The following is an 18,585-nucleotide window of genomic DNA, read 5'->3' as shown; positions in this document are numbered from 1 at the left end:
GGGCCGCTCCCGCCCGCCCGGGCCCCAACCCGGAAATGCGGCTCGGGGCCCCGGCGGGGCGGGCCCGGGCGCGGCGGAGCGACGGCGGGCGCGGCCAATGGGCGCGCGCGGCGCCGGCGGCGGCCGGAAGTCCCGCCCGGCGTGGCGCGGGGGCGGGGCGGCGCCGGGGGCGGGGGCCGGCGGGCGCGGGGCGGGCGCAGGATGAGGGCGGCCATTGCTGGGGCTCCGCCGCGGGGAGGAGGACGCTGAGGAGGCGCCGCGCCGCGGGGGAGGCGCCGCGCCGACGCGAGGCCCATGGCCAGGACCACCAGCCAGCTGGTGAGTGCGCGGCGGCTCCCGGCGCCCGGCCCGTTACCCGCGAGCGCGCGGCGGCCCCGGGGCCGGCGAGGCGGGGCGGCCCGGGGTCCCGAGGGCCGGGCGGCGCCTCACCTGCGGCCGGGGCCGGCGGCGGGGGGCCCGGGCGCGGGCCCGGGCGGCGCGGGGGGCGCGCCGGAAAGTTTGCGGGCGGCCGGGGCCGGGGCCGGGGCGAGCCGCCCGCGCGGAGGACGCGCCCTGGGCCCGGCCCGCGACGGGGTCCGCGCGGGAGCCGCCGAGCGCGCCCGGCCCGGGCCCGGCAGGTGGGGGCCGCGGCCCGCGCGAGGGGCCGGCGAGGCGGGGCGCCCGGGGCGGCCGCGCCGGAACCGGCCCGCGGAGAGGGCGAGGGCGCGCCGGGAGGAGGGGCGCGGGCCGGGGAGGCCGGGCGGACCCGCGCTCGCCGGCGCCCGTCTGCCGGGAGTGTCGCTCGCGGGTCTTTGTTTTCTCTGCGGCGAGAAGCGTCCCCGCGGCGGCGGGGCTCCCCGCGGCAGGCCCGGCGTCCGGCGAGGCGGGCGGGAGGCGGCCGCGGGCGCGCAGGTGGCCGCGGGGGCGCCGGCCGCCGTCTAGGCGCCGGCCCGCTCGCTTCACGGGCGCAGCCCTTCCGCGACGGCGCACCGGGGAGTGAGGTCCCCGCGGGTTCTCCGGCGCTGCGCCCTGGGGGAAGGTGTGCAGGCTCCGGCGAGGGTCCTGAGCGCCTGTGAGTGTGATGGGAGGGAGGAGAAGCAGCACCGGCCCGAAGCTTGGGCCGGCCCGGGAGGCCGCGGCGCGGAGGGGCTGACAGCTCTGCCGGGGCCGTGGTGCTCGTTCATCCGGGGTCTGCAGGCCCTGTCCCCGCCGAGCGGCCAGGCGGGGACTGCTGGCCAGCCCAGTGGACACCCGCCTCACCTCATCCTGCGACTTCGTCAAGAGAACCCTCCCACGGTGGTGCGCGGTCCGCAGGGAGGGGAGGGAGCGAGTCTTCTCAGGCTGGCCATGTCCATGTGGTGGACGCTGGAGTTCCAGAGTCTTCTTCGCTTGAGGCATGTTTTAATGCTCAGGTGCTGGAATGAGTGAGGGGGGCTCTGGGGTCGTCCTAGCCAGCGCCCCCTGCGTCCCGTAGGAGAGCGTGCCGGGCTCCCCTCAGTATGGCGGGTGCCCCAGTGTTGGACGCCCTGGCGAGGGAGAGCCTGGCAGGCTGAGTGGGTGTGCACGTGGATGTCAGGCTGGCGCCGCAGGGGCTCCTGGCCTGGGCGCGCGGCTCCCGTCTCTCTACGAGTTCGGCAGGCGGTGGGCAGCCTGAGTCGCGCAGTCGGAACGGCGCCCGCTGCGGAGGTGCCGCGCACGGAGCTCTATCCCGGGCGGTGCTGTCGAGCCGCCCGTGCTGTGTGGCGTGGTTTCTGTCCACCACATGTGTCGCGAGTGGCTTGGTCTCCACTTGAGCCGTGCAGAGAGGCTGAGTGCTGGCCTGGCAAGTGAAGCGCAGCTCGGGGTGAAGCACATGGGGTGAAGGCAGCAGGGCCTCCATCTGTGTCCCTCCAGCGAGGCAGGCCCCTCGAGAGGGTGGACCGGGCAGCTCAGCCCATGCTGCCGACCAGGGTGTCTTCTGGGGGCTGCACCTGCAGGCCTGTGTCCTCCTTGGGGCAGGACAGCACATTCGTTTCTGTGGGCAGATGGCTGAACTCTGTGACCCTGGGAGCCGGTTTCGGACTCACATGGTTAGAAAGCAGCTGTTTGGACAGAGGCCTCGGTCTGTCCTTGTTTGAGGGTTTCTGAATGGGTGAGGCTGGGAGCCCTCCCTTTGGGCAAAAGAATCGTGCCGAGATTTGTTTCAAGGTGAGGTCTGCAGTGGGCTACCTGTGAGCCAGGTGTGGCTCTGCCTGCTTCAGGGAAGCTCTGCCCCAGGAGCGCGGGGAGGGGGGCAGAGAACATGGGAAGAAGGTTCTGATTCGCGCACCCCTTCCTGGGTAGATGCTCCGCACGCAGCCTTGGGCAGCAGGCTTGCTCCTGCCCCCGCCGCCCGGCAGCAGCTCCCCAGCTGAGTCCAGGTTGGCGAGATGAGGTGTTGGTGCGGCCGGGGTGGAAATCTGGCTTCGTCCTGCCCTTGGCATGCGTTGTCTTGCAAGGGGCAGAGCAGCCACCTTTGGAAGAGGCCTCTGGGCTGCCCTCAGCCTGGCGTCGGGGAGGAGGAAAAGCAGTCCCGTATGGCTTCCCCTTTCCCTTCTGTGTCGCCACCTCATGAGCCCCCCGATGCGGGGCTTGGGTGCATGTCGGGCGAGCGTGTGGCGAGCTGCGGGGAGAGCCGGCCAGCCCCTTGCCAGGCCTTAGCCGCAGGCCCGCCGCTGGCCCCTCCCCGCGGAGTGCCTTCTGTGGGTGGACTTCGGGGCTGCAGGCGCTGCTTTGCGCTGGTGGCCGGGCCGGGCCGGGCTGGGGCATCTCGGTGTGGAGATGGCCCTTGGCAGGTGCCCGGCTCTGCCCGGGTGTGTGCCTGCTCCTCGCTGATGACAGCTGGGTGCAGGGAGCGGGGCTCATAGCGCAGTTGTTCAGCAGGCGGGTTCAAAGGGCAGGTCCGCAGGAGGAAGTGCCGGCGTGGAGCTGCGGCCTGGGACGGGGAGGGTCTCCCGGCCTGAAACTGCCGCGGCCTGTTCCCCTCAGCGTGGCTCCGGGCCCCTGCGGAGCGCGTGTGTGGCAAGAGCTGGCGTGAGCCCGGTGCCAGCTGGGTCGGCGGGCAGAGTGCATTTTCTCCAGAGTAATGGGGGCTTCTGGCTGTTGGGGTTCATGATGGTTCTTGGGGGGCTGTTTTCAGTGCTTGACTCTGTCTTTAAAAAGCGTCACATCACAAAGTCTGTTTCCATCGCCTTAGTCTAGGACAGTTCCATGGCGTTTAAACTCAAATTTTTACTCCAAGAAATTCAAAGTTGTGACTGTGCGGAGACCCCGCTTGGCGTTTCTGGCCTACTGGCTCCCTGTCCGGGCGAGCGATCCAGGCTGCTGTTCAGCTGCGAGGGCTCCACGCGGGCCTGCGGAAGCTGGACCTGTCCGCGCCGAGCTGCGCGTGTTAAATATTAAAGGTCAGCAGGTCTGACTGCAGCCGGGGACGGGCGGGGGACGGGCGCGGCTCGCAGAACAGACGGAGCGGGGCCCACCCGGGGCGGGGCCGGGCCTGGGTGGAGGTGGGCACGCAGCTCTGCTGCCCCAGGGCCCGCGTCCACTGAGTGCGCGCGGCAGCCTGTGTGTCCCAGGTCGGCCTGCTGCCGCGGGGAGTGATGCGCCCCCGTATTTGAGGGCGTGCTCTAGGGGGGGTCTGTGGAGCCGCAGCGGGTGGCGCGCCTGCCTGCCTGGGGCCGAGGCTGTGCATAGGCTGCAGCGGGAGCATCCCGCCGGCGCTGCGCTCGCCATTCGTCCCGCGGAAGGCTTGGCTTGTGTGGCGCGTCCCCTGCCGAACCCACTCCGGCTGCTTGCTCTGTGGAATAAACTCGCGGCAGCGGGAGCTGCAGAGCCCCGTGACAGCAGCGCGAGGTGCCTGCCGGGAGCTTCACCCACCGTGTCTCTGCTCTTTGTCCCCCGTGCCTGGTGGGAGAAGGGGTCGGAGCTGCCCTGGCTCCCCCTCCGTGGGGGGGATGGGGACAGCGGCGGAGCTGGAGCCCTTGATCGGGAAGCATCGGCCGTGCTGTGTGCGTGTGCGTGAGCGTGAGCGCGACCACGGCCGCCTGCCGGGAAGGAGGTGCTCGCCTTGGGGGGGGTCTGCCCCGCTGCACTCTCCGCCCCGTGCCCACCTGGCACCTGGCTTTATTCCTGGTCCCTCCTGGGAGGGGGGAGGCGACTGGCTGCTCCGCGTCCTCCAGCTCTCCAGTGGTCTGTTCTGAGTGAGGCGCGCTCTGGGGGCGCCCGCCGCGCCTCTTCCAGCGGCACAGCCCGGGGACGGGCCAGGTTGCTCTTGGGGGTCAGGTTCTTCTCTTCAGGCACTTCCTCTTTGCCTGAAGAAATTCCCCTCAGTGGAAACCCCCCTGGCGGATGGGAAGCCCTTTCTGACCATCTGTTCCTTTGCGCCTGCGGCCCCTGCTGCCCAGGCCCACTCGCCGGCCGCCCCTGGTGTTTCTTGGCCATGGGCTCCACCTCAGCTTCCACACCTGAGTCTCTGTGGCTTCTGTTCGGCTTTTTCATGCTTTCTCTTGGTTCTCATGCCCCGGCTTCTTGTGACGGGCTTATCACATGCCTGTGTGTCTCACCAATTTTATTTATGTCTTTATTTATGTCTTTATTCATTTATTTAAAGATTTATTTATATAAGCGCTGGGTACAGTCAGAAGCGCGGGAGGGTGAGAGGATTCACCAGAGCCAGAGCAGGGAACAGAACATGCAGACTGACGAAGTACACTGCTGAGGGGAGCGGCGGGGAGACAGGAGAGGACTGCTGCGCCATGTGGGGTCAGCTCCCTGGCTGGGGATTGAACTCATGCCATGGTGGCCGCCGGTAGCTTGATAGCACTGTGTCTTCAACCCCTGCGCCTCCAGGGAGGCCCTCACTTTTATTTTTTTGGTAACAAAACAGTCTGCATCTTGCAGGTACATGGTGACCCCAAGTCCAGCGCTGTTTGTGGAGGGAGAACTCTTCAGAAGCAGTCACTGCCTGTCTAGCTCCTGGTGTGAGAGGAAGTCAGGCGGTGAAGGCCCCCCACCCCCCACTCCCCCCCAACCCCGTCACTGTCGTGGGATGCTGAAGGCAGTGGCTCGCTTCTGCTCCGTGTGTGCCGCTGCCTCCCTCGCCCGTGGGAGAGGTTATGTTTCAAAGCGACGGGTCCCTTTTCACGCGCTGGTGCCTCTTGGGCAGGCCTGGCCGGCCCGCCTTGGGGTCCATCTAGGCCAGCAAGATGCTGCGTGGGCCTGCGGGGTGGCGAGCGGAGCCCTCCTCGTTGACTCTGCTGCCCCAGCAGGTGGGCCTGTGGGGGCCCCTGTCCCGCGGGGCTGGCCCCGGGCAGCTGGCCTGCAGAGGAGCCAGCACGGCGAGGTGGACGCACACGAGGGCAGTCCTTTGGAGGGGCTTGTGTCCCGCTGGGGCTGTCCCTGGAGACCCTGGCTGAGTGGGGGGCCATGGGCGCAGGCTTCGTCCCAGGCTTTTCGTCCCAGGTGCTTTTCCCTCGTGACTGAGGGACGTCTGGGAAGGTGAGCACCCCATTCTGCGTCCTTTAGTGCACCCCTCTTTGGGCACAGTTGGAGAGGGCTCTCCCAGGCTGCAGCGTTGGTCTGTGAGGGAGCCCTGTGCTGAGAGGCGGCCTCCGTGTGTGGGCAGCTACGTCTCGTACCTGTCGTGGTCCCGGCTCTCCCGGGTGGCCGGGCCGCTGGTGGTCCTGGGGACCCCAGCACTCTGCGTCCCAGTGGGGTTTCCTGTGGCAGGGTGCCCGGGGACGGGGGCGCCACCAGCCTCGGAGGAGGGCCGAGGGGCCGGAGTGGTAGTGCCAGTGTACGTCCACGCTGGCCGTCACGCCGTGCCGCGTGCGTGTGTCCTCGGGGATGTGAGGGGGACAGGCCCGTTGGCGCGAGACTTGCCCGGACGCTGGCTCTGCTCAGCCGTTGTCTCAGGAGGGTCGGGGTGGCGGCCGGCTGTGGGGCGCGGGCGGAGCCGACTCACTCCCCAGCCGGGGCGCGGAGCCTTCCCGGGCTCGGCCTTCGCGCTGCGGCCTGCCTTGGGGTGCCGAGCCCCCCACAGTCTCCCCTGGGCGCCATGGGGCGCTGGCCAGGAGACCGCAGGATGGACCCGCGGGCCCGCGGAAGCCCCCTGTGCGCTGCTTCCCGAGCGGCCTTTGCTGCTCTTTCCCACTGTTGACGCGGTTTTCTCCTGCCCTTCGTGTCTTTCTTCCGTGGGGCTTTTTCCTCGGTCACAGTTACAGTCTCCGCCGAGGGCGCGTCCACAGCCGCTGTCATCAGGTGACACGGCTTAAAAGCGCGCGCCTAAATCCAGGTGTTTGTGCGCGTGCTGTCCTCATTCCCGATGTCCCCTTACATTGTAACTGGCTTTTTTTTTTGAATTATCTTAGGAAATTCTCCCGCCTAGAACCTGAGCACTGAGCTTTGAGGGTCTGGGGTAGAAGGGGTCGGGAAGACGGGGCCCAGGAGGAGAGGCGCCCGCAGAGCGGGACTTCCTACGCAGGAAGCTCCTTCATGGGTGGGCTGGTCCAGGTGCTCCCACCTCTGTGAGCCCTACCAGCCGTGTCTGGCCAAAGGGAAGGGTCAGCTGTGTGACCATGCCAGGCGGAGCCCCAAGGGGAGGGCACCTGCCTTTGTGGGGCTTTTCGGGGAGGTGGGCAGGAAGAACCCGGGCCCCACGGTGCGCTGAGTGGGGCCTTTGCTGCCGGGGGTGGCTGCAGGGTGGGGCGGGTGGGGAGATCTGGGTTGCCCAAGTGCAGGCGTGGCGGCGTGGGAGGAAGCTCGGGGAGGAGGGAGCACTGTTCAGAGCATGGGAGCACAGGCAGGCCACATGCGCTCCTCACGCGGGGGTTCCGGACGGCGGGAGCCCGCTGCAGCCGCCACCTTGGACCGCCTGGGCTCTGCGTGCCCTCTGGGCGGCGGCTCCTGCCTCGTCCCCGCTCCAGCCCCGTGGGCAGGGCAGCCAGGGCGCCTCTGGGCTTGCTTGGCGCTGTCAGAATGGCCTGCGAGCCCACCTGCCTTTAAAGGCGGCTGGATTTGGGAGCCGTTGCCTGCGCAGGGCAAAGGCGCAGAAAGCAGGGTGCCCGTGAGCCCGGCGCCAGCACCCCTTGTCCGCCACAAGTCAGTGCTGGCATCGCCTGCGAACTGAACCGTGTTTGCATCTCGTGGGCTGTCCCGGGTGTCCAGCTCAGTGCCAGGACCCCCGGGCCACGTCCGGGTACTGGTCGTGCCCTCTGGGTCTCCCCGGCCAGGACAGTTCCCCTATCCCCTGTCGCTCCCCGGGGGCCAGCCGGCCAGGAGCTGGGTCAGCTGCCCGCAGGTTGGATTTGCTGGTGCCTTTTGGAGGTGAGACGGGCCGCGGGCTTGGGGAGAGAGCCGTGAGGATCGGGCGCCCGATGTCCACTTGCCGGAGCCGGTGGGGAGAAGCCAGACAGTGCGGCTGGGGGAGCGCCGGCCCCGCCCCGCTGCCCGCTTGCTGTTTGCCACGGCGGGCCCGCGGCCGTTCCCTCGTGAAAGGAGCCTTCGTGCCCACCCGGCGGGTCCTTTGTGCTTCCCGTGAAGGCGCTCGGGTCTTGGAGGTTCCTGCTGGCGCAGGGCGACCCGGCCCGGTGCGGGCCCCGCCCACGCTGGCCGGGCTCCGGCGGGCTCCGGTGCAGAGCCAGCTGCGCGCAGACCCGGCGTGTCGGGCAGTGGCTGTGGGTGCCGCGAGCCGGGTCTCCCGCGCGTCTCGTGGCGGGCGCTGGGCCCTGGCCCTGCGGGGGGGCGAGGTTTTGACACCTCCTCCCCCCGCTTGTGCTCGCCCAGCCGAGGCGCCACGCGGGCCTGCGGGCCTGGCTCCGTCGGAGGGTCTCAGAGTGAACCAGGCCTTGCTTGCGGTTCCGAACTCCGCAGACAGGCATTCGGGGGACGTGTTTTCCGACAGATTCGCCTCTCGGCCCTCCTTGGCCGGCGGGCAGCCGGCTGGGCCGTGGGCTCTGGGGGAAGCCCGTCGGAGAGCAGGCGGAGCGGCCACCTCAGGGCTGCGAGGGCGCCGGCCCGGGTGTGGGCCCGGGAGCGGCCAAGGGAAGGAGGAACACTGGCGGCCCCCCGCCGGCCGGGTGGGGTGCGGGCGGACACGCGGAGGAGGTTCGCGCTCCACTGTGAGTGTCCGTGTGCGCAAATTTTATTTCCATGTTTGACCTTGTCCTGGAGGCCCGGGCCTGCTGTGAGGAGTGGGTGGATCTGGAGCGGGGCCGGCCGGGCCTCTGCTGAGAGGGAAGCGGCTCTGTGTCTGCCTCTCCTGCCCCCTCCCCCGCCCCCACGCGCCCCGATACCGGGCTTTGAACGAGCTCAGGACCACTGAGCATTTGCTGAAGGAATTTAATTCCCCAGGGAAGGTCTGTCTCTGAGTGGCGTATAATTAACGTGACTTTAGATCAGAAACCCAGTTGTCAACTTTAATACGTTAAATCATTAATTTGGCAAAGCAGAAAGCAAGAGCTGTTGCTGCTGTTACTGTTTTCTGACCAAAGATTGGTTTTACGAGTGAAGCTTTGAGTAAGTGCTCGTTCTAGATTGTACCCCAGGTCGTTTGCTGGGAAGCGGAATCGTGGCTCCGTGGGTGGGTTCATCACCTTCCGTGCTGCTCCAGGCTGGTGGGCTCGAAAGGCAGGAGGAGGGTTCCCGCGCCGGGCCCCCCGCCGCAGTCTGGGGTCGCTGTCCTCACACAGGGTTTGCCTCTGGGCTCTGACCGTGCTCCCCGCCAGCGCGGGCCGTGCGCCATGATTGCGTGTCCGGAGTTGCTGTGCGCCAACGAGCTGATGAGCGGGCGGAGGTCAGAAGGCCTGGGGTCCCGTGTGGTATCCCCCGTCCATCGAGGACTTAGGGGGCTCCCCTCCTGCGGTGGGTGGGTACGCCACGGATAGGTTCCCGCAGAGGCCCCACCCCCGGGAGCAGGTTCTGCCGACCCTGTCCAGGTTGCCCTTTGTCCTCCGCAGCCATCAAGGTTGCTAGTTCCCGGGAACCCCCGGGAAGACCTGGAGGTGTCACCCCCAGTGAGAGTTCCCTCCACCGTCCCGCCCCTTTCAGCGCACTGTTACACGAGCCCCTCGGTGGCCGCGCCCCCGTGGCCACCTGGCGAACAGCCCAGAGCGCGCAGCCCAGAGCGGCTGCGGTCCTGTTGCTGGACATTCGCACAGGCTGTTTCCGGCTGGGAATTTCTTAACCGTTTCTTGGTGCGGGTTTTCAGAGCACGCGTCTTCGCCTGCGGTTCTACTTGCGGCCAGACTGCGCGGCGGGCAGAAGGGTGAGCTCCAGACGGGACGCGGCACGCCCGCCCCGACGCTTCCCCCGGGCCCCACCCGCCCCCGGCACCCTCTGCTCCCGCGGAGGCCCGCAGGGCGGCTCTGGCCCCGGCCCCGACCCCGCTCGTGGCTGGACTGGGGCCCTGGTCTCCACCTGGGCCGCGGTCGCGCCGCCTGGCCCTGGAAGCACGTGAAGCGCGCTGATCCATGTTTTCTTTACCAGCAGAGAAAAATGGCTTCGCGTTAATTGTATTTTATTTTTTTTAAATTTTTTTTTAATAGAGGCATGCTTTTTTTTTTTAATTTATATTTATTTGTTTGTTTGTTTTGTTTATACACGCACTGGGTACAGTCAGAAGCGCGGGAGGGTGAGAGGATTCACCAGAGCCAGAGCGGGGAGCAGAGCAGGCAGAAGGACCGAAGGACACTGCTGAGGGGAGCAGCGGGCGGCAGGAGAGGTCTGCGCGCCATGCGGGACCCTCCTCCGGGGGCCGGGGAGCAGCCGGGGATCGAACCGGCGCCGCAGAGCCCGCGGGCAGCTTCGCAACCCAGCGCTCAACCGCTGCGCCACCGGGGAGGCCCCGTTAATTGTATTTTAAACGGTGCTGTTCAGAGTCACAGCTGTCAGGGACGCGGGCAGTCCCACGGGGCGTCTAAAGCGGATGTGGCCCGCACGCGCCCATGCCCAGCGCTCTGCTCTGCCGGGCTTCGCGGGTGCTCGGCGGCCCCGCGTGTGGCCCTCTGCTCCGGCCGCGTGACCGCCGTGTTGCCAGCAGCTCCCAGCGCCCTGAGCGCCTCGGCATCTCTGCCCCCGCTCTCCAGCGTCGCCGTCCTGGCCCCCCTCCCTGCTGAGAGGCCCCGGGGGAGGCCACCGCAGTGACCACCGCAGTGACCTACCCAGGCCCTCTGTCCGCCTTGCCCTTCCTGCACCCTGGGCTGCGCGTGCGTCCAGCCACCGTCCACGTGCGGCTTCCGCGTGGGGCTGCGTGCGCCGCTCTGGATACGTGGCCGGCCGCTGTGTCTCGGAGCGGGAGGGTGCGGGGGCGACTTCTCTTGGGGGCAGCTCCCTGTCGCCTGCTGGGCTCCCAAGGCCGGTGTGGGCACAGGCGCCTGGGCCCCAGATCTCCTCACCTGGGCCCCAGCAGCCCCGGAGGGGACGTCCGAGACTCCAGCCCCGCGTGCCCTGACTTCGTGGTCCCCACGGCTCCAGCCAGGTGGCGTCTACCCTTGGCCCATCCTCACTGTCGCTGCTCCGCGCTGGGGGGAGGTTCTTTGCGGGGAAGCCTGGGGTGCTGGGGAGGCAGTGGGAGTGGCTGGCCCTGCTCTGCCTGCATTTCTGGGCTGGGCCTAGTTCTCGGGGCGAGGAGAGGTTCTTACCAGAGTGTGTGCTGCCAGCGAGCACAGAGCGGAGCTGAGGGCAGTGTCCTCAGGGGATGAGCTGGTCGGATTGGGTAGCAGCGCGCGCCCCCCACCCCACCTGGGGGCCCAGAGGGAGGTGCCCCGTCTTTGTGGTGTCCTGGAGTTTCAGAACGTGCTCTGCCCGGGAAGCCTTTAAAGGCAGCTTAGCTCTTTGAGCTTGGGATCCTGCTCTTGCTGGCCCAGTGGCAGCCTGACTGGACGGCTGTGACCTGGACGCCTCTCCTGCCGAGATAGTCTGTCCACCTCGAGCTGGGCCTGGTCTCTGAACACAGCCTTCATTTCATTCACTTCTCCAGAGAATAGATGCCTCAGGGAAGGGCGTGGCTTCAGGCCCCCGGAGGCACACTCTGCGGTCTGGGGGCGCTCGGTGTCTCTGTCCATGGCAAGAGCGTCCATAGCGCACACCCTTGGATGAGCCGGCCCAGTCCCACAGCCAGCCTGGGGATGTTCTCCTTTCCCGCCGGCCGAGGTCAGCCAGCCAGTGAGGACCAGGGCAGGCCCAGCCCGCTGACCTCTCCACCCGGCGTGCCTCCCCTCTTGCTGAGGCTCCTCTGCCCGCCCCCGCCCCGGGGACTGGCCAGAGGCAGACGGGCAAGCTGGGTCGCGGCCGGAGATCCGGAGATGAGACTTCCGGGCCCACTCATTCTCGCGCTGTCACGGAGTTGGGGGTCTCCCTCCGCAGGCTTGTAGAAGAGCCAGGATGTGTTCAGAGAATCTGCCGGGGAGAGCTCCGCTCCTGGTTGTCCAGCCTGGCGCGGGCCTGGGGCAGCCGCCGCCGCATCCCCTCAGGCTGAGAGACGGCTTTCGGGGCCTTCTCTGTCTCAGATCCTTGTTAAGTTAGGGGGCTCTCCCCGGGCCCCACCCGTCCCCTGCCCCCTGTCTGTGCCGGCCCCAGGGCACTGGTCTGCCGGCCTCCTGCTGGCGCTCAGCGGAGCCAGTGGAGGAGCCTTTACCTTGCCAAGCAGTCTAAACTGCTTTTCCAGACGGTGACCCGCCCACCCCAGCGCCACCCTTCCTGCCATTTTGGTAGCAAAGGTGCCTCTTCTGCTGGGCCCCAGCCCCCATGTCGACGCAGGAGCCCAGGAGGCCGTCCCAGGCCCCCGCTTCTCCCCTGAATCCTGGGACTGTCCTGTGTCTGCTCATCTGCCCGCCGCCCCGCTGCCAGCAGTGGGAGGTTCACTTTTGGGGGTGCGCTGTGTTCCTGAGTAAGCTCCCGCCTGCCTGGAGACCGCCCAGTTCCCCGGTCTGTGAGGCTGCAGATGGGGGGAGACCGGGGTTGGATCTGGGCCCTGGGCCGAAAGCGGAAAGGTGGCCCCTCGTCTGCAGCCCCTCACCCCTGTGACCTGACCCGTCTGCCTGTGGCGCGTGTCTGTGTCTGTCCCATCTCGGGGCTGCGGCCTCGGGCGAGAGCTGCTTCGGCGCACCCGGCTCCGAGTGGCTGAGCACTGGTACCTCCTTGAGTTGAGCCTTGGCGGGTTTTCAGTGGGTGTGAAAGTGTAACTTGATCTCCAGTTAAATTTTCCTGGAGAGCTTCGGCCTCGCCGGGAGACCGCTGAGCTCAAGAGGCAAACAGTCAAGTTGAAACTCACGTTCTTAGATGCGAGCGAAGAGAAACACGCTGGCGCCCGCCCGTGTCCCACTGACAGCCGCGCCGTCGCTCTCAAGGCGGCCTGGGAGCCCGTCAGCTGCGGCGCCCAGCCGGAGCCTGCTGTCGGGGGAGTGCAGGGGGGCACCTGGTAAAACCCATATTTCCAGAGACTTCCAAAGGCGCCAGCCGCAGCTTGAAGGACTTGGCATGTGGATGGCGCCAGGCTCCTGGCCACGCGCCACTGAGGTCAGGTGCCAGCCGGCCCGGGCACGTGCCACACTCCTCGGGCGGGCTCCAGGCACCTGGCCTGGGGGCCCCCCCAGGAGGCAGGAGGGGGCATACAGAAGGCAGCCTGTCCGAAGCATGGGGAGGTGGATGGGGTGCCCGTTTTGGCAAGGGGGAGGGCGGGGCGTGAGCGTGGCGGGGCAGACTCCTGACCCCACTGGGCCGAGGCTGTGCGGGCAGGTATGGCTTTCAGCCTCCTGGGGCTTGTGAGGAGCGTGGTTTGGGGTGCACGCCTGCGCGGGTTGGAGACGCGGCCTCTGTTTCTGGTGGCACAGGGCCTGGTGGAACTGGGCGAAGGGCCGTGTCCCCAGGGACTTTCTGTGATGGTTTCGTGTGGTCGGGAGGACAGGGTGGCCTGCGGGCACACCCAGGGCTACTTTACACTTCCCGGAGATTTCAGTTTCAGGAGCTGTTGAGTAAGCAGGAATATTTACTTGCCATAATTTTGGGTCACCAAGTGGGTGGCGAGAGGCTAGGACTGGGCCAGGAGGGGGTGACTCACTGCAGGCCCCGTGCTCCCCGAGCCTTGTTGTCTCCAGGGCCGGGCTGGTAGGCTACAAGGGGCACCTCTGCAACCTGGCAGCCCCCACCCACACCCCCGGCCCCCGGCCCCGGGGTCTCCAGATGGTGGTCAGAGAGCTGTTCCACATCTCAGTTACGGCCTGAAACTGTAGCACAAGTAGCCCCTTAGCAGCCGCCACAGCCCAAGCCATCAGCCGGGAGGCGCCTCAACTGGAGGTTTTCCCGTAGGCTTTGCTTGTCGTAGCTGATGCATCAGAAGCGCTCGGAAGAGCTCACGTTGCGGGATCGTCTGCTCGGACTGAGGAAGCACAGTCACGCTTAGACCTCGCTCGTGCCCGTGAGCTGCGGGCGTGGGGTGAGAAGGCAGGGGCGCTGCTGGACAGGCTGCTGTCTCTGCCTGCCCGTCCAGGGGGCCCAGAGCTGGGCCGGGCGGGACGCAGCAGGACGTCACGTGCAGGAGGCTGAGTGGGCGGCCCCGCGCCGGGTGCTGGCGGGGTGGGTGGGGGGAGGCCCCTCGCCCACTAGGAGGCTGCCCAAGGGAGAGGCGTGGGGCCCGCGACCACGTCCCTGGGCCTGCTAGCGCAGAGGCTGCTTGCTGAGCGCTTGGGTTGATGGTGTCGCCCCGTTCCGCAGGCCGTGCGGGCCTGTGGGTCTCTTTTTAGTGCCCTCAGAGTCACACTGTGGCCAGTGACAGGCCGTGGCGCCAGGTGCCCCTGGAGGGTGCAACGTCCTTTCCTGATGCAGCAAGGGGTGCCAGGGCCAGTTTGATCATGTCTTTTATTCCAAAGGTGGAGTTATTGCTCTCCTGGTCCCTTCCAGTGGGGGCGCTCACAGACAGCCGCTCCCCGCGTGCCCTTCGCGCTGCTCCTGGCCAGCTGGGTGGGGGCATAGGCCAAGGAGGCCATTGCTAGAACTTGGGGGCAGAGCCAGACCAGAGACCCGTACATGGCTGTGCCACCACTGCCACGCAGCCCATCTCGTCCTTTCCAGCACCACTTCAGCCCTTAACTGTCTCCTCCCGCTTCTAGTGGCTCTGTGTGTCGCTTTGACAGCTGTTCTGGCATCACTCTGTTGACAGCAACACTGGGTGGGGTGACCACGGCTGTGTGCGGTGCCTGCCTCAGACAGCTTTGCCAGGGCCTCCCCGGGGGCCAAGGGGCCGAGGCTCAGGCTGTCACTATCAGCGCTTGCAGCACGAGTTCCATCCCCAGCCAGGGCGCAGCAGGCCTCTCCTGTCTCCCTGCTGCTCCCCTCAGCAGTGGATTTCAGTAGATCTGCCTGGTCTGTTCCCCGCTCTGTCTCTGGTGAATCCTCTCACCTCCCGCCTCTGGCCTGTACCCCAGTTCTTCTGTACAAAAATAAATATCTAAAAAAAGACAGCTTTGCGGGCCTCCCTGATGGCACAGGCGGTTGAGCGCCGCTCTGTGAAGCTGCCCGCAGCCTCTGCAGCGTGGGTTTGATCCCGACCGGCCGGCGAGAATCCCACATGGCGCGCAGACCTCTCCTGCCGCCCGCTGCTCCCCTCAGCAGTGTATTTCATCACTCTGCCTGTTCTGCTCCCCGCTCTGGCTCTGGTGAATCCTCTCACCCTCCCCCGCATCTGGCCTGTACCCCAACTCTCGTGTAAGTAAATAAATCTTGAAAAAATAAAAATAAAATAAAAAAAAACCCAGCTTTACCAGCCTCGGGTGTCTGTGTGTGTTCCTGCCTGCTAGGCCCCCCCGCACACCCTGGGCTGCCCCCGCTGCTGGGACCTGGCTGGGATTACTGTCCAGCGTCCGGTTACCTGAGTGGCCTTGGCGCCTGTCCTTGTCTGTTTTTTCATTAAAAGTCTAGATGGTTTATAGATTTGACCGAATCTACATGGATCACCTAACGCAGCTGTTGTTTTATTGAGCTGTGAGGCAGCGTCGCCGGCCGCGCGGCTTACCCCCGCAAAGCGTGTGGTTCCGTGGGTCCTCTCTGCCTCTTCCCCGCGCCTCCCCCCGCCCTGGTGTCTCCCTCTCGCGGGCCTCCGTGGGGACATAAACGCCCCTCGATCCTGAGGCGCGGCCAGGCGTAGTGTAGGGCCCGTCGCTGACTGGGGCCCCGTCCCTGGAGTCTCCTTGTCCCTTTACTCCCCCACCTCAGAGCTCTCAGGATGGTTGTTAACGGGCCTTTTTCTTTATTCTTCCTTTTTTTTTTTAACGACTTATTTATTTATTTTATACAAGAACCAGGGTCCAGGCCAGATGCACGGGAGGGTGAGAGGAGTCGCCAGAGACAGAGCAGGCAGGCTGACGAAATACACCGCTGAGGGGCGCAGCGGGGAGACAGGAGGGGTCTGTGCGCCGTGGGGCTAGTAGCTCCCTGGCTGGGGATGGAACTGGTGCGGCAGTGGCTGTGGACAGCCTCATAGACCGAGACTCACCCCTGCGCCCCCAGGGAGGCCCAGGTGTTCCTAGTGAATATTATACCGGCTGTTGGCTTGTGAGCCCCCCGCGCGCGCGCACACACACACGCACGCAGCCTTAGTTGTTGTAATTTTGGGTCCTGTTTGTTCCGCTCTCAGGTGCGCTAGGTGTGATGTTAGATTGCTTGTTTGGGGTTTTCTTCCGGCGTGAGCCTGTGCTGCCATTATCTTCCAGCGCCGCCTCCCTGCGCCCCGGGTTCCGGTCGCTCGTGTCATTTTCGTAAACTATTTTTATTTATTTATTTTTTAAAAAAAATAATTTTATTTATTTATTTATTTATACAAGCACTGGGTACAGTCAGAAGCGCGGGAGGGTGAGAGAATTCACCAGAGCCAGAGCGGGGAGCAGAGCAGGCAGAAGGACCGAAGGACACTGCTGAGGGGAGCAGCGGGCGGCAGGAGAGGTCTGCGCGCCATGTGGGACCCTCCTCCGGTGGCCTGAGAGCAGCCGGGGATCAAACCAGTGCTGCAGAGGCTGCAGGCAGCTTCGCAAGCCAGCGCTCAACCACTACGCCACCGGGGAGGCCCTCGTAAACTATTTTTAATTTCGACTCCCGACACCCCGGTCCCCCAGCTGCTGCCACGCGGCCGTGGTTTAGCCCCTGCGTTCGCGGGTGATTTAGCGCCAGGGCTGGGGGGGGGGGGACGACTCAGCATGGTTTTCATCTGCGTGGCTTTAGGACACGTGCCGTGGCTGCCGAGGCGTGGGCCATTCCTGGGAAGCGTCTCGTGGGCGCCTGAGGAAAGCGCGCGGCGCGGCTTCTGGGTGTGCGTCTGTGGACGCCTGCTGGGCACGCCCGCCCCCGGGGCCCCTCCGTGCCTGTGCTCGAGGCTGCAGTTTTCTGGCTGCGCGGGACCCTGGCTCAGCCGGCACCCCCTTGTTGCACCACCGTGTCGACCCCCGCGAGCTCTACCGGGTGGGCGGGCGGGTGGCGGGGTCCCGGCGGCCCCGGGGCTCTTGCCGGTGAGTCTCGTCGCAGCGGAAGGGTCGCTGCTGCTTTGGGCCCCTCAGCCCCCCGCGTCTGTCCAGGGGTTCAGGCCTTTCCTTCGAAGGTGATGGCCGAGCCGTGTTGGTGACGTTTTGTTGTGTGTTTGGTTTCTGCGGGGCGGGTGGCCGTGTGCGGCCTGGCCTGCGCTCCCGGGCCGCGCTGCTCCCCCTCCCGCCTCCTCGTCGGTGCCGGCTGGGCGCCTGCTCTGGGGGGGCCCGGCCTGGCGAGCAGCCTGGCTCCCGGGGTAGACGAAGGTGGTCGGGCCTCTGCGGCCGTGGCTCGCCGCCTTGCCCGTGGGGCGCAGGAGGCGCGCCTGGGGGTGGCCGCCTGGAGAGTGGCTCGGGCCTGCGAGGCGGGCACAGCTGGGCCTGGGGCTGCACCGCAGGAGGGTGCGGGGCCGTGGGCGCCGTCTGGGTCAAGGCCCCCCCCACCCCCGTGCCCCCTTGCGCGGGGCTGGGATTTGCCCGGCGCCCACTGTGGGCAGGGGCCACCCAGATGGTGGTTAGGCCACGCGGCCTGGAGGGCCGGCGAGGGCGGCCGCGCCCAGTTGGTGGCGGGCAGGGAGGGCAGGGACCTGAGTGGGGAAGGGGCTGGGGGGCCGCTGCCGGCGCTTCGGGTGGTGAGCGGCCAGGCGTGTGACCCCTCTCCCTGTGTCCCGCCAGTATGACGCGGTGCCCATCCAGCCCAGCGTGGTGTTATGCTCCTGCCCGTCCCCATCCATGGTGAGGACCCAGACTGAGCCCGGCACGGCCCCTGGCGCTCCCGGCGGAGGGAGGCAGGGCCCCGCCATGGACGGCACGGCGGCCGAGTCCCGGCCCGGCGGCGCCTCCCTGCAGCACGCCGCGCAGCCGCCACTGCAGCCTCGGAAGAAACGGCCCGAAGATTTCAAATTCGGGAAGATTCTTGGCGAAGGCTCTTTTTCCACAGTGAGTATTCTGCGGCCGCGGCCCGTCGCGCGTGTTTCCCTGGGAAGGCTGACTTGCTGGGGCTCCGCGCGGAAGGCGGGTGCCAAGTGCTGTTCTCCCTCTCCGCCCCTCCCGCCGAGGGTGCCTGGGGGCCCGGCCGGCCCCGGAGCCTCTGAGTCAGGGCTTTATGGGGGGGGGGGGGGCGGCGATGATCCGCTCTCAGCGTGTTCCCCCGGCGTCCTTACAGCTGCGTGACGTTGGCTCCCCTGCGCTTTTCCTGTCCGTGCTGGCAGCTTTGGTTGAAGGTGTGAAGGCATTACGCCCTCGCGGGCAGCCCTTTGCCTCCGTGGCCGGGTCCAGGCTCATGGGCTCCAGGTCCTTTCAGGGGAGCAGCTGCCGGACGCTGCCGCTCGCCAGGCCTGGCAGAGGGGCCGCTCCCGTCCTCGGCCTGCCTGCTTTGGGCTTTTGTCCCAACTAAAAAGTGAGGCCCTTCTGTGGGCCACCCTCCCCATGCGCCCTGCATTCCATGGTGGGCCCAAGTAGGCCCCATCTGCCCTGGCACCATGCTCCCGCCATGGCACTGGCCACAGGCCCCAGGAGCCCTTGCCAGGGCCTGGGCAGCGCAGCCGAGCCCCTCCGGGTGTGTCTGTAGCCTGCAGCCTGGCCGAGCCTCTCCGGGTGTGTCTGTCTTGTAGCATGCAGCCCAGTGGCACCCAGTGCTGCTGGGCAGAGCCCCCACTCTCACACGTGGAGGGACATCAGCTGGTGACCTGGAGGGCATGACCTGGAGGGCACGTGTGGGCCTTGGCCTCTGGGAGAGGGCGTGCCTATGCCACCCTGCGCGGAGCCGCGGTGCTGGCCTCACAGGCACGCCTCCGGGGCGCTGGCTGCACGAGCATCCTCTCCTGCGCCCCAAGGCCCCGGTGCCTGCGAGCCGCCCTCAAGGCCTATGCCTCCGGAAGGGTCTCTGCGCCCCTCCCACTCGAGCCCCATCACCCGGCCTTGCTGCCCTCGCTCTGCAGGGGCTTCCTGCAGGCTTTCCCGCTCACTGCCGGGGGGCCTCAGGGGCCTGTACAGGGCTGTGCCTCCCAGCTAGCGCGGCGCGCCCACCTGTGGCCCCTGCTTCCTGGCCCCTGCTCTGCTTCCGTGATGCCGCAGGCACCGCGCA

General features: G+C 67.1%; 1 protein-coding gene across 1 annotated transcript in view; it reads left to right on the top strand.

Moving 5' to 3' along the window:
* The first annotated feature begins 264 nt into the window (after window positions 1–264).
* The window catches only part of PDPK1 (3-phosphoinositide dependent protein kinase 1), a 44,969-nt gene continuing 26,648 nt past the window's right edge, over window positions 265–18,585 (top strand). The window contains exons 1-2 of the mRNA XM_037507759.2: window positions 265–318; window positions 17,175–17,438. Of these exons, the coding sequence (XP_037363656.1) occupies window positions 295–318; window positions 17,175–17,438 (288 nt within the window). The 5' untranslated portion in view covers window positions 265–294. The remainder of the gene's footprint in view (window positions 319–17,174; window positions 17,439–18,585) is intronic.

The sequence above is a fragment of the Talpa occidentalis genome, unplaced genomic scaffold (genome assembly GCF_014898055.3).
Source record: "Talpa occidentalis isolate TD23 unplaced genomic scaffold, MPIMG_talOcc4v2.1 talOcc4.12, whole genome shotgun sequence".
In the NCBI taxonomy this organism is placed as follows: domain Eukaryota; kingdom Metazoa; phylum Chordata; class Mammalia; order Eulipotyphla; family Talpidae; genus Talpa; species Talpa occidentalis.
The sequence above is the reverse complement of the archived record's forward strand: the minus strand, read 5'-3'. Positions and strand labels throughout refer to the sequence as shown.